Genomic DNA, 15,936 nt, shown 5'->3' on the forward strand with positions numbered 1-15,936 from the left:
CCTCCCTAGCAGTCCACTGCCATGGCCTGACCTCTCCTGTAGTCTTCCCAACTCAAGGAAAATGGCAAGCCTGATTCTCACCCAGCCGCAGACCCACAGAATGAACAGGAGACGTTTTAGCAAACAGAGGAAAGACCTGCCCCTGCACTGCACTGATTATCTTCACAATGAAAGAATCAGATCCTCAGATAACAGTTTAAAATGTATTAAAATACATGCACCTGCCAGGGAACAATCCCTCGCTAGTTAGATCCAGAGCAACAGAAGTACTTCAATTCCTTTCTGTTCATTTCTTTTTCATAAGAAACCCCTGATGGTAGGAGCAAGAATTTCTCTAGAGAATATAACTTCCAGTATCATTCATAAACTTTTCAACGCAAATGAAAAGCAGTTCAGAGCAAGTGTCACCTGAATGGATTTCTCTCCTTCTTACTTGAACTTCTGTGGGTATACAGGTATACACACAGACAGACAGACAGACACACACACACACACCACACACACACACTTTTAGGAAAGACATCAGCACAGCATACTTGCTGAGGATTTGAGCACTTCAGAGTGAAAATGCAAGCTGTCTCTGCCAGGCCATCCCTGCTATGACATCAAAAAGCCCCTACCAAAGAAAAACCACCTGGGAAAGTAGCCAGGAAAGGGAAACGCCTCCTTGAAACAGCCTGAGAAAGGCGATCCTGATTCAGTCCATGCTGAAACTATTTCCAAACACCAGCCAGGAAGTCCCTTCTCTCAGGGTGCTCTACTGCCCAGCAAACCCAGACCCGCCTTTGCGGAAGCCAGATCCCTGGGGAAAGGGGCTTCCCAGCTTCTCTGCCGCCCACTGGGATCCATCAGTAGCCAGGTCTTCCGACCCTGCCTAACCAACACAAACACAAAAGCTGCACCGCGAGCACGCGAACACACGAACACACACACACACACACACACACACACACACACACACACACACACACACACACACACACACACTGATACATACATACCTTTCACCCTCCATTGTGCGAGGCCCAGCTGGGGTGGCAGCGGCTGAGCTGTGCATGCACTGGAGGATCCTAGCTCTGTTCTCAGTCCTCCCAGCCAACCAGCGAGAGATCTGATCAGCAACAGTGATTCAGCATGGCTGCAGATGAAGCCTCCTCCCTCTCAACACTCCTTCCTATGACTTACTCGTGGCCGCTTCTACCGCAGAAGCAGCAGCAGCAGCAGAAAATGTCTTACCCAGAGCTCCCTGCAGCCCTTTCAGCTGCTAAAAGCAGCAACCCACTTGCTCCCCCTCCCCCACGGGCTTGCTGCTCCTCCGTCTCCTAGGAACAGCGCAGCTCTGGAGACCCAAGTGCAGTGCCACCTTTCCAGTCAGCTTCCACATATGCCCAGGCATTCCCAGCCCAAGCGACTAGCCTACTCCAGGGGCTCCCATCTCCTCTGCCTGGATTCCAAAGGCTCAGGCAGTTCCTCACTAACCCAAGAAATACCAGCCCCCACCTTCCTCCCCTGCCCCCATAGGCTGTGAGCCTGTCAGCCTGGCCAGATTGCTGGAATGAGGAGGCCCCTTTGTGGCTTACAGTGGAGTTTATCCACCTGGGGAAATTGACTTGTAGGTCATAGCTCATGTTCCCATTGCTCCTCCCAAAATCTATAGTAGCTCTGTGAGTCTGATAGACAGAGAAAAGTTAGGGGGAAAGAGCCTAACAGAACTGAGAAGAATGCAGAGAAAAATCAGAAAAAGAGAACTAGTAGAAATAGGTAAAACTGAAACGAACACTATTCTACTGCAAGAAATGAAACTGCAGTAAAGCCATCACAATGGATACTACATACATTTATTTCCTGAGGCCATAATGAAAGACCACAAACTTCAAAGCACAATCCTAAAATATCTTCCTAAAGTCTGCTGTGCTGAAATTTGACTTAAGCTGTGGCCCCAACCATTTAGTCTCCCACTGAATCCCCATCTCCAGCCAAAGACCTCCCACATATAATCTCCAGCTGTTGAGCCACAATTTAGACCACCCTAATGCTAAAACATCATCTTGGGACAGGCTGGAGGCCAGCCTGCTTCTCATAGCCACCACAGTCAAGGGGAATAGAGGTAACTGGGGCAATCAGCCACTGGTGTTTGATTAGCCACCAAAAAAATGGAAGTTCCTTGATGCCTCAGAAAAATCATACGTGAGTATCTCTAATCCAGGAACCCTGTGTGTCACATCTGTGCGTTTCAGGACCCATACTTACTACCACTAGCTGGTTGAATGACTTTCAGTCAGTCTTTTCCCAACTCTGGACCTCAGCCCCTCATCCGTAACACAGGGTCAGACCAGACAATCTAGAGACCCTTTCAGCGCTAAAATCACATGATTCTAAAAACGTCTTAAATGTTCCAGTTTTCTTCTCATTAGATTACCCTGTAAGATTGTTAAATGTTTACTGGACTTTAATTTTGAGGGGTCTTTAGGGAGGATAACATGATTAATGTGAAAGTATGAGGGATGCTCAGTGAATCTATTATAGTTATAATTCCAATCTGTTAAATTTCTTCACTGCCTCAAAACCCCGAGACCACAGGGAGGCAGGAAGGACACTGAGGTGATAGAAACTAAGAATAACTTAAACTTTATACAGTCCCCTGAACTCAAACTGGCTAGCATGTTACTCTCAAAGATTACCCCCTACCCCCGACACTACAATGTCCTCTTAGATGAGGTCGTTAGGTTGTTACCCAACTCACTCTTTCTTAAGTAAGAGGCCCAGGTGATTTTATTTACACCCTACAGCCCTGTATCACTGCTTCCTCCTTTCACAACAACACCCCTCATATCTTTCTCCCTCTCTGTCCCTTCCTTTCCTAATCAGCCCCATGGCTCTGCTCCAGATATTTCCTCTAGAAGTGAATCACAGGGACCAGAAGCTGAACATCACAAACAAGGAAACTGAATCCCAGACTTCGTGCCAGAGTTCAGACATTCACCAGGAAGACAAGTGGGTGATTCATAGACAGGACATGAGAATAAGATGAGTCTCTCACAACGCCATACCCTCACTCACAACTTCACCATATAGGAAACCAGAGAAGTGTCACATCTAACACACCAGACAGAAATTTAACAAAAGGTCAGAAAAGGAAATACTGAAGGGCTGAGCATATTCAGGTTTCAACACACAACTACTGAGAGGCAGTATAAAATTTTTACAGAATTTCCTCCGCATCCTATTTGTGCAGTGCTAACCAATGTCACTACAGTGTATGTGTTGAAACCATACTGCTATCACCTGGACGCTGTACTCCCTACTCACTCTCCCCACAAGTAAGCAGAACAGAGACTACTCAGAGAAGGACATCAAGAAAAGAAAGGCCACCTCGCAAAACCAGGGCCAGAGCTGAGCCCAGACTCAAAAGTCTCCAGACTCCCGGGGCAAAGTTGCCACCCTAATCTCCCCTACTATCAGAGCTACACTTCACATTTTCTACCTTAATATCCAAATGTTCTCTGGGCCACAGCCTGAACTGGCTCGCCAGAGGCTAACTTTCCCTGACTGGACTTCAGATTAAGGAGAGTTGCTTTTAGATTCTCGCAATAGAGGAAAGTCCACAGAACCAGAGTCTGCCCGGAAGAAGGGGTCCCATCCTTGGAACTCCCAGCTGTAGTGTCTGACCCCCTTGCCACCCTCCTCCCTGTACCCAAAGCTTCTCCCACAGCTTACCCACTGTACCTAGGGGCCTCACTTCTCCATCCCAAAGCAATTCACCCAGCCATGTACACAGACTTGAACTTCAGAATCCTCCAGCTCTATGTGGCTTAAGAAGAAACCATGTCAGAAGAATCTTTGTAGTTTTTTTAAGTGGGTTTGGTCTAGAGTGTTCTCTTCTCCACACTCCAACTCTCCACAAGGAGACTATACAGCACAGCTTATCTGGAGACAGCGAGATCAGTCTTTCTTCCTTTTATGCATCTTTTCCTTCTATTCTTGCTTTTATCCTCCTTCTCCACATCTTCAGTTCCTCACATTTGCAGGCACCATAACACACAGCGGTGCATCAGGACCGCCTGCCAAGCTGGTTAAAATCACAGGCATCAGCAATCAAAAGGCACAAAGAAACTTTCTAGGGTTATGACAATGTTCCATATCTTGAGTGTGATGACACTTACATAATTTTATACAACTACTACATTTTATCACACTAGACACATATAGTGAGTGAATTTTATTTTACATAAATTATACCTCAATAAATCTGGAAGAATGAAAACACTACTGGGCCAGGCTCCACCTCACACATATAGCATTAAGGGTCCAACGAGCAGGAATTTTAATGAACTTCATAGGTGACTCTAATGCATAGCTGAGTGCAAAGACCACAATGAAAAGAGCGCAGACCATGAGAATCAGACAGACCAGGGTCTGTGTATACTTACGAGAAACATGACCCTAAGCAAGGTACTTTACAAGTCTCAATTTCCTCATCTGTATAAGGAAGATAATAATAGTACCTACCTCCCAAGGTTTTTAGGTTTTAAGGTTAAAGAATAACAAGCATTTAGCAGAGAGCCTGGCCTGTAATAAGCACTGAGAAACTATTAGTAGTTATTATTCGCATTGCCTATGCCAATGTTATCAAACTATAGCTCTGTGAGTCCTTGGTTTCAAGGTCAAGAATAAAGTCAGTCAGGGTACCTTGTGCAAGAAGTACAGCCCTGGGCCTCTCCTGGAGCCATTTCCACATCTTCTGTGGTCACTATTACCAAGAGGTCACCAGGGACTAAGCAAGACCAGAACTAAATTAAGGCCTACCCATACCTGTATCACCAACACTTCCTTTCAGATTCCGGACCACTCAATGAGTAGATTCTCCTCTCTCTGCTTAGAGGGCCCCCAGCACAGGAAGCCAGGCAGAAAATGAAAAGGAACTTGCGGCCCAAAAAAGTCAAAAGGTAAAGAGAACAGCATCTTATCCAGAGTAATGCCTGGCTTCCCTCAGGACTCCTGAGCAGATTCAAAAGGATAATCACCCGTGGCATTTGTGTCGCACTTGAAAGCTCATAAAGTGCCTCACGTCCCTCATCTCCTTGGACTTAAGATAACATCCCTTGAAGAGGAATAACAGCTCTCATCCCCTGACTATTTACTGTGGGCCAGACTTTGTACTCAGGACTTGCCATGTACCCCTCTCGTTTAGTCCTCACAAAAACCCTATAAGCAGGGAAGATTAGCCCTGTTTTAAACGTGAGAAGTATAGAAATGCAACAGATTTTTGTACATTGATTTTGTACCTACAACTTTACTGAATTCATTTATTAGTTCTGACAGTTTTTTGACAGCGTCTTTAGGGTTTTCTATATATAATATCATGTCATCTGCAAATAGTGATCATTTTTCTTCTTCCTTTCCAATTTGGATGCTTTACTTCTTTTTCTTGCCTAATTGTTCTAAGACTTCCAATATTATGATGCAAAAGTGGGCATCCTTCCATTTCCCTGATCTTAGAGGAAAAGTTTTCAGCCTTTCACCACTGAGTATATTAGCTGCGGACTTGGCATATATTGCCTTTATTATGCTAAGATACGTTCTGTCTGTAATCACTTTGTCGAGAGTTTTTGTCATAAATGGATGCTGAATTCTGTCAAATGCTTTTTATGCTTCTACTGAGACAATCATATAATTTTTACACTTCATGTTGCTAATGCAGTGTATCACATTGATTGATTTGCAGATATTGAACTACCCTAGCAACCCTGGAATAAATCCCACTTGATCATGGTGTATGATCCTTTTAATGTATTAACTCAGTTTATTAATATTTTGTTGAGGATTTTTGCATCTAGGTTCATCAGGATTATTGAACTGTAATTTTTTTTTCTTGCAGCATCCTTGTTTGGTTTTGGTAACAGGATAATGGTGGCCTTATAAAATGAGTTTAGTAGAGTTCTCTCCTCTGCTAGAACTAATTAACAAATACAGTAAAGTTTCAGGACACAAAATCAATATACAAAAAAATCTGCTGTGTTTCTATACACTAATAATGAAGTATCAGAAAGAGAAATACAGAAAACTAACACATTACAATTACATCCAAAAAAGCCAAAATATCCAGGAATAAATTTAACCAAGGAGGTGAAAGACTTGTATATTCAAAACAATGAAACATTAATCAAAGAAATTGGAAAAGCCACAAATAAATGGAAATATATTCCATGCTTATGGATTGGAAGAATCAATACTGTTAAAATGTTCATACTACCCGAAGCAATCTACATATTCAATGTACTCTCTGTCAAAATTTCAATGGGTTTTTCAAATAAATAGAACAAGTAATCCTAAAATTTGTATGGAATTACAAAAAACTCCAAGTATCCAAAGCAATCTTGAGAAAGAAGGAAAAAGCCAAGGCATCATACTCTTTGGTTTCAAACTATATTACAAAGCTATAGTAATTAAAACATTTATGATATTGGCATAAAAACAGATACATAGAGTGAAACAGAATACAGAGCCCAGAAATAAACCCATACATAGATGGTCAATTAATTTATGACAAAAGAACCAAAAAACACAGGAAAAAGCAAAGGCAGCAAAAGCAAAAATAAACAAGTGGACTATATCAAACTGAAAAGCTTCTGCACAGCAAAGGAAACCATCAACAAAATAAAAAAGCAACCTAAAGAGTAGATCCAAAGATCCAAAATATATAAAGAACCTCATACAACTCAATAGCAAAAAAACAATCTAACTGAAAAGTAGGCAGAGGATCTGAGTGGATATTCTCCAAAATAGACACACAAATAGCCAAGAGGTAAATGAAAAGGTGCTCACCACCACTAATCATTAGGGAAATTCAAAGGAGAACCACAGTGAGATATCACTTCACACCTGTTAGAATACCTATTATCAAAAGGACAAGAAATAACAAATGTTGGTTAGGATGTGAAAAAAAAAAGGGAAACCCTGTGCACCATTGGTGGGAATTTAAATTGGTGCAGCCACTATGGAAAATATACGGAGATTCCTTGAAAAATTAAAAACAGAACTACCACATGATCCAGCAATTCCACTGAAGAAAATGAAAACACTAACTCAAAAAGAAGTATGTAGCCCCATGTTCACTGCAGTATTATTTACAATAGCCATGATATGGAAACAACCCAAATGTCTAGCAATGGATGAATGGATAAGGAAGATAATACACACACACACACACACACACACAGACACACACACACACACAGAGGAATATTATTCAGCCATAAGAAAGAAGGAAATTGTGGCATTTGTGACAATATGAATGGACCTTGAGGGCATTATGCTAAGTGTAATAAGTCAGGCAGAAAAAGACAAATGCTATATAATCTGTCATATATGTGGAATCTAAAAAAAAAAAAAGTTTTAAACTAAAAAAACCCCAATCTCATAGATACAGAAAACAGATTGGTGGTTGCCAGAGGCAGGGTGGTAGGGGAGGGAGAAAAGTGTGAAGGAGGTCAAAAGGTAAAAAAGAAAACATGTTTTTTTCTTTTCAAAAGTTATCCAATAACTATAAGCTGAACTAGAATGGAAAGAAAGAAGGGAGAGAGGGAGGAAGAGAAAAATGGAGGGAGAGAGGAAGGAAGGAAGGGAAGGAGGGAAAGATAGAGAAAGAAGAAGGAAGGACGGAAGGAAAAAGAAAAGAAAAAGGAAAGGAAAAGAAAAGAAAGTAGCGTGAGGAAAGGGAGGTTCTGAGAGTTAAATGACTTGACCACAGCCCCAAAGGTCTTCCTGACCTCAGAACCCACTACTTACTACTGTGCTTGGCAGGCACTACCTTTACAGTACTACTTTCATTTCAGAGATAAGCCAACTGGCTGAGAGAGAGAAAGCAATGGGTTCAAGATCATTCAGCGAGTTGGGTGTGGGACCAGATCCTCAGATGTCTGGCTAAATGCCCTCTCCACCTCACTTGAAGATGGGAAATAACAGCATTTGAACCCCTAAAGATATTAACACAGGCTGGCATACAAGGCTTCCAACACCCACTATTATCACCTACTATTATAAAGTCCTTACCCGTGGACTCCTCTGGACCCCCAGCTTACCAACCAAGGTTGCCAAAGACTGCTCCTGGGGAAAGCTGGAGGCACACCACTGGACCCTAGGTGAAGCAAAGAAAAGACAGACCAACTATACCAGCAAGCAGGGTGCTTCACACAGGCCAGTACATTGCCTTCAACCTGCAACCGGTGCCCTCTGCTGGTAGATATATGCATCTCTTCATAAGAAAAGCAAAATCTCATTACTACACCAATGGTTTTGGAAGGGGAAAAAATCAGGCTTCTCCATAGACATACGAAAGAATGAGAGAGGAGAAGAGAAGAGAAGAGAAGAGAAGAGAAAAGAGAAGCGAAGAAGAGAAGAGAAGAGAAGAGAAGAGAAGAGAAGAGAGGAGAGGAGAGGAGAAGAGGAGAGATAGAGGAGAGCGATAGGAGAGGAGACGGAGGAGGTGGACGGGGGATAGGAAGGAGGGGAGAGGGGAGAGGATAGGGAGGAGCGGAAGAGGGAGAGGGGAGGCGAGGAGTAGGGAGGAGAGGGAGGGGAGGGAGGAGGGAGGGAGGAGGAGAGGGGAGGAGAGGGAGAGGAGGAGAGAAGGGAGAAGAAGGGAAGGGAAGGAAAAGAAAAGAAAGGAAAGAAAAGGAGGGAGGAAGGAAGGGAGGGAGGGAGGAAGGAAGGAAGAAAGAAAGAAAGAAAGATTAATTCCTACTTACAACGTTTTCATAGGTACTTGCAACTTTAAATTGACTGCATTGGTCCTCCATCGGCTGTCTCTATCTCACCTCTCTAGTTCTTTCCTTTATGGGTACAAAGAAAGCTGGGCTGTTCTACATGAAAAGGCGAAATATAGATGAGACACAGCTCCAAAGTCAAGCAAGAATACAGTGATGTGTATGTGGGTGAGGCCAGGTCTGCACATCTAGTAGGTACAGAGAAGTGAGGCAGGCACACAGTTAATATAAAACCCATAAAAGAGTATGCACAGACTTTTTGGTCACTCTCTGCTTTCATACAACTGTATGCTTATAATTCAGTCTCACTGAATATCTTTGTCTATGTGATGGGCTGTACCAGGAAGCTATCATATAAATTCTATATGAGCAGTATGACAATGAGCTTACAAACTGAGAAAATGCTCATGGACACATATGAATAATGATGTAAAAAAAAAAAAGATAAAAGAAGTGAAGAAAAGCTACTATGGGAACTCAGGGGAAGAAGAAACAGCTTCCAGTTTGAGGGAAGAAGGGAGTAGGACGTAAGGAGTAGAAATAAAGTTGTGAATTTAGTAAATAATTTTGTTGAGCTTTAAAAAGAGTATTTATAACTGTAAATAGTAGTAACCAGATAATTTCAATATCTCAGGACTTCATTTAAAATTTCAAAAAATAATTTTAAAGGTCTATTTAATTCCATTATCAATGTATTTACACATTGTACTATAATAAATACATATTATTATTACATATTTTATTATAATTTATATTATGGTAGAATATATGCAAAATTTATCATTTTTAAGTGCACAGTTCAGTGGTATTCAGTATATTCACAATGCATGGAACCATCACCACAATCCACCTCAGAACTTTTTCATCATCCTCAAAGAAACTCTGTACCCAGTAAACAGTAACTTTCCATTCCCTCTTTCCCTAAGCCCCAGGTAACCAATATTTTACTTTCTGTCTCTATGAATTTGCCTTTTCTAGATTCCTTATATAAGTGCAATCATACAATATTTGTCCTTTTGTGTCTAGCTTATGTCACTCAGCATAATGTTTTTAAGGTTTATCCATGTTGTAGTATGTAACAGAATTTCATTCCTTTTCATGGCTGAATAACATTGTATATGCAACACTACATTGTTTGTCCATTCACCTGTAGATGGACACTGGATTTTTAATATTCCACCTTTTCACAGAGCATAATTTAGTAAACATTTCCCTAATGTTTGACATTTATAGTTTCCAATCTCTTGCTATAGGTATTATAATGACTGTCTTTGTGCAATGACTGTTATTAGCCTTTCATTGAATTGATTTCTTGAGTTAAATTCCTAGTATGGGAGTCCTAGAGCCAAGGCGTAGATACTTCAGTGGTTCTTACTAAGTAAGTCCATATTTACCCTCCTCACTCATCATCTTTTCCAGTCTAATGGAGAAGTTACTGTATGCAGTTTCAGTTTAAAAAGTACAAAACTGTGATTAAAATCCATTGGAGAGAAGCAAACAAAGAGTTCCACCAATGGAAGATAAAGGCCTCAAGCTCATGGATATATGGATCCAGAGACTTGAAGGGAACTGGCTGTGACTCTGAAGTCAGCAATAAGTAGAAATTCAGAAGAGACATGTCAAATGGGCATTTTTGCCACAATCTCCCTTCTGTGACCCAAGTCTCATCTTCTCTGTAACAAAATCTTATTACACATCAGAAAAGAAAAAATTTCCTTCTCAGGGGAGTACTATGAAGTAATTAAATCAGACTAGCTTGCCACACATTTCACTGCAGAGTTTACAAACAAACACAGTGTGATCCTCCTACTACTGACATACCTACACCTGTTATCAGATGCTGTCACTTCTAGTAGTTAGATTCCCTATCTCCCTAAGGGAATTATTCATGGCGCCTATGTCAACAACTGCCTTCACTTCGATCATTTTAAAAAAATCTAACAAGGCAGTCCTTTTTAGAAACTTGCTTACAAAGGATTTACATGATGACACTGAGTCTCCACATGCTTAAAACTGCTAGAAACTGCTCCAAAACTACTAGAAGCTGCAACAATGAAAAGACCTAGAGCTTTTGGAAAAATGAAAGGAATTAACAAAGCAGAGACTGCTCAGAAGAGCTCTCCACCAGTCACAGAGCTGGCTGACCAATGTGATTGCTTTTCCAAACTGCACCTTCTACCCACAACCTGATGTTTTCCAATTAATTTGGTTACATTAACAACAAACAAACAAACAAACAAAAAGAGTTAGCTATTTTAGGAGTTCCCAAGACCAACACCAGGTTCAGAGATGAGCTAAAAAGAACTCACAGAACTCAGCACTGCTAAGTGTTGTACTCACTGCTAAAGTTTATGACATGACAGCCACATAGCAAAGATACACAGTGGGATCATTTGGGGAAAAGACACAGGCAGAGTCTGGAGGAATCCAAGTGTAGGCCTCTTCATGCTCTCTCCCTACCATGAAGGGTCACACAGAATACACTTGTGTATGATGTTTCTGCCCAAAGACTCAAGGTTTATAGGTACCCACTGCCTCGCACATATCAAAATTCCAGACTCCCAGAAGGAAGAAGGTGGTTAGCATAAATCATATTGTTTGCACAGTCTAGACACACTGAACCACCCCTATGAGTTAGGGAACAGTGGGAACCCTCTCTAAATCCGAGTGCCCAGACAAGGACCAACCTTGCAAGGAGGCCCCTGTGGAGACAGCACATGACAATTAAAGAATGACTGACCAAAAAGAATAATCTCTCTCTCAAAAAAAGCATAGGCATATAGAGATTGTGGGTTTTTTACACCTTAATTCAAGTTGTTCTTATTGCTTTTCTTATAAACCCTTACCGAAACCAATTATACCAAAGGAATAGGAATTTTGTCCTAAGAAAGAGAAAATCACAGAGAACCTTTTAAAATTCAAGGCAGATCATGACACTCCTTGGCCAAAACCCTGAAATGGTTCACCATTCAAACAGTAAAAGCCAAACTCCTTACAACAGTTTGCAAAGCCCCACATGATCTGGCCCCTTTCTGATGTGATCAGCAATCCCTTTGCTCCTCTTCCCTCAGCTCCAGCCACCTTGAACAACTTACGTTTCCTCCAAAAGTCCCAGCACAATCCTGCCTCAGGGATTTTGCTCTTCTCCTAAACCCCTAAGTTGCTCACTCCCACATTTCCCTCAAGTCTTTGTTCAGATGTCACATTCTCAGAGAAACCTACCCATCCCACCCTGATTTAAACTGCATTATCTTCACAAACATCCTGCCCTGCAGCACTCCCCTCTCCTTACCCTAATTTTCTCATGCCACTCTTCATCTTCTAACACACCCTGTCGTTTATCATGTTTCTGTCTTTCCCTCCCCACTAAAATATAAGCTCAATTGAGGGCAAGGATTTTTCTATCTTGTTCATGGCTTTATTTCTGGCTGAATCTTCAAGAAGAAGAGTCATAAATTTAACCTGTCATAGTAGGAAACAGAGACCCTGAATTTCAAACCATATGGGAAAACTCATGACAGGCAGAGAGAGTAGCTTAGTGCAATTAGCTAGGTCTTCTCCAAGTTTGGTGGTGTCTGGGAGATCAAGTCATTAGAAAATGTGGAAGGGATTAAATCTTTTTTCACTAAAGAGATGACAACAGATGGCATATTCAAACAGGGTGATTGAAGAGTTTTAATAAAAGGAACTATTTACAAGGGTGTGGGCACAGTTAAGGAAGATCAACATGGTTTAGTGAACCATCTTGGAGCTAGGAAAAGGGAGCCTGCAGCAGAACTAGGAAGGAGTAGTTACCAGAAGCCAGAAAAGACCTAGAACTGTACGAGAGGGCCACTGGAACAGAACTGTAGCAGCTGATAACCTGACTGCTGAGTATGTGTACTTGGGGGACAGAGGGAACCAATAATGTGACCTCACCTTTCTCTCACTCTCCAGATGTCTTGTTGGTTTCTCCCACTGTCCAGACCTAACATGAAGCCAGTGAAGAGATGTGCAGTTCTTTAAGAATCAATCTCCCAAGAACAAAGAACAAGGAATAAAGGAGATGAGATCAGGAAGCGCTAAAAGAGAATATTCAGCACAGTAACCATTTTGCAAACTAATCTGCAAAAGACACAATGCTTCAGTGTGCTAACCAGCATCTTGAACTCACTATGTTCAAACCTTTCTTCTAAATCTCCTCTTCCCATTTCTGGTGGCATCACCAGTCTCCAAATTACACTATAGTTCTGATTCAACTGCTCCCTCCTCCGTACCCCCCACCCCCCACCATATCCAATCATTGCCAATTACGATTTCACAACTTTCCTCAAATTCCCTTTCAGTCTATTTCCAGCAATACCTCTGTTTATGCTCTCATTTTCTTAACCTGGTTAACATCAGTTGCCTTAGCAGCCTTGCCACCTGAAGTATCACTAAAATGCTATTTTACTCAGTGCTGATTAATCTTTCTAAATTAGTCTACCACTATTGTTGCTCAAAAACCTTCAGTGACTTCCATTGCCTGCCAGATAAAAGACTACTCAAATACTTCAGTAGTATGGTTGCAACTTTTCCCAGTTTATTTCCCACAATTCTCCTTTACACTTCATAAAAATTAGCCACTTGTATTTGGAAGTTTCATTTGTAAATGAAATTTAGTGGAAAGAGTTTAACCACTGGAAGGAGTAAGACATGGATTCAACTCCCAACTCAATCATTTCACCAGATGGGTGGCCTTGGAAAGTTACTTAACCTTTCTCAGATGAGCTTCAGCTACCTTATCTGTGAAGTGAAGCAGATGGTTACTGAATGGAACCAATGAGAATATTTGTAAAGGTACTTAGTAAAATGTTCAGCACACCGTAGGCATACATTTCTGTATTATGCTCCATATCTCTGCCTATTTGCACCTCTACCTGAAATTACATCTTTCTCTCCACACCTTCTCTACATGACCAATTTTTTTAAAGTCAAATGCTATATCCTCCACAATGCTTGTCTTGATCTTTCTTCCTACTGGAAGTTACTCTCCTCAACATCATGTATATGTTTCTTACAGTAATAAATACTTCAACACTTACATAAAGCTAACATGGTTCATATCTCACCTACTAGAGTTGAAGCAGCAGAGGTATAAAAGGGGTTCCCACATTCAAGGTCATCCAGCAAGTCACGGGCAAACCCTAGGTTAAAAACCAAATCCGATACTAAGATTGCTCTATACAGATGCATGTCACTATTCTTTTCAAAACAAGTTATTCATTCACCTCATTAACTGAAAATACCTTGTGGTAATAAAGGATTGAAATAGAGGTATATATCTTTTGCTGGTCAGTCACGCCTCTGTCAGAAGTCATAATATTAACATTACTATTATCAGAGTTAACAGCATGCCCTTTACATGTATTTTCACTAAATTTGTTCAACAATCCTGTGAGACAGGTATTACTTAGTAGTCTCTCTTTTTTAAAGACAAGGAAACTGAGGTTCAGGTCAATTTGTTCAATTCATGAAGCAAGAAAGGGACAGTGTCAGGAACAGAACATAGTCTATCTGATACCAAAATTTATGTTCTTAAGGACTACAAAATGTTAAATCAGATGCCTACTCTGAGGCAAATTAAATTTGCAACATAAGGATCAAAGAAAAAATGTACCCTTCACATGGTATCCAAGTAACAAATAATCAATGAAGGAATGAAGCCTAATTTTAACCACAGAATATACACTAAATGACATGGGGACTAACTCCAGTTTGTATGATGTGAACAATCTGAAATGGGGTGCCACAATGCTGAAAAGGATGCATGATTTCAAAAGAAGCAGTATTCCAACCAGAATGCAAGCTACTTGAAGACAGGAACTGTGTTTATCTCACTGCTGTGTATCTTCAGATCTGAGATATGCTTCACAGAAAGAAGGTAATCAATACCTGATGAAATTGATGGTAAACACTGGGAAATAAACATAGTTAAATGGTACAAGTTCACATCAGAGAATTATAGAGCAGGAAATGACGACAAACTCATTTTAGGTAGATTTGTCTTTTTTAAACAAACCATAGAGAGTTTGGCTCCTTTGATGGAGCCAAAGAAAATCTGCCTGAGTATAGAAGGGAGCACACAGCTAAGAAAAGAATGCCTACTTCTTGAATCCTTTTCCTGTCTGAAGATTCAAATCATTCAGCTCCAAGTGCAAATTTTAAAAGTAGGTGGAATAGTCAGTACATGAGACTCAGTTGCCCTTTTTAGCCTTCTTAGTTTGGGATTCCTTTTGTAAAAGCAGCTTTCAAGTATCTCCTTTTAATGATAAATGTTTTATCTGGTAGCAGTTAAAATTCTCATTTAGAGAGAATTTGAAGTTCACCCACAAGCAGATTCCAACGCTGAAGACTAATTTTCTCAGACCAGTTGTATGCCTCTCTAGAAAATGAGCAATAAACCCTATTTCCCAACTAAGATACTTCCACACATTATATTTAGTAGGAAACTAACTTTAAGCATCAAGAACACTCACGATGTGCCAAACTTAAATTCAATTTGAGGCTAATAATTCATGCCCGCTTACTATTTTTCAAACTAACCCCACGTCCCTAAAAATTACGTAACTATTAACTTTATTTTTAAAATGAAATTTAGGGCACATATACGCTTTCAATTATAGAAAATTGATTTTCCTCAGAAATTGATTTAATTACTGCAAAAGTTATTTCCTAGTAGGATTATATTTTAAAGTCATCTAAAAAGTCAAAATATAGGGAAGACATATTACAGGAAGAAAATGGAAGAACAGTGAGCATACTGCTAACTGTGGCTTAATAAAGTAGGTCTCCAAAATATGAATTATATCCCTTATGGAAATATTCATTAATATATAGTGAATATCACTTCCCACTTAAGATCTCAACTGATTTGTATTTCTGTCACTTAATACTTTTAAGTCATACCACCCTTAAGCTGATTTTGCTATTAATACTTAGTGAAACTCACACGAGTCATAAAATAACGCAAAATAATGAAATAAAAATGGATGCTGTGCTTCTAAGGTCTCTGTGGTCTAGCAATCTATGAAAAAAAAAAGAGCCCCATACATCATGCTTTGCATTTTGCATAATCTGTGGGAATGCCCTTTGCCATCTCACCCACCTAATCCAAATGACTCTTCTTTAATATTTTTCTTAACCACACAAA

The 15,936-nt window shown here is 40.5% G+C and overlaps 1 protein-coding gene across 5 annotated transcripts in view; it reads right to left on the bottom strand.

Annotated features, from left to right (window-relative positions):
- The window catches only part of KLHL3 (kelch like family member 3), a 238,162-nt gene that overhangs the window by 109,215 nt on the left and 113,011 nt on the right, over nt 1-15,936 (bottom strand). Inside the window, exon 1 of one of the 5 annotated variants that reach the window (XM_032476822.1) lies at nt 1,002-1,478. The exons of the other annotated variants lie outside the window; for them this stretch is intronic. Within the exon in view, the coding sequence (XP_032332713.1) occupies nt 1,002-1,057 (56 nt within the window). The 5' untranslated portion in view covers nt 1,058-1,478. Of the gene's footprint in view, nt 1-1,001; nt 1,479-15,936 lie in introns of those variants that run through there. 5 annotated transcript variants of the gene reach the window in all.

The sequence above is a fragment of the Camelus ferus genome, chromosome 3, assembly GCF_009834535.1.
Source record: "Camelus ferus isolate YT-003-E chromosome 3, BCGSAC_Cfer_1.0, whole genome shotgun sequence".
Taxonomy (NCBI): domain Eukaryota; kingdom Metazoa; phylum Chordata; class Mammalia; order Artiodactyla; family Camelidae; genus Camelus; species Camelus ferus.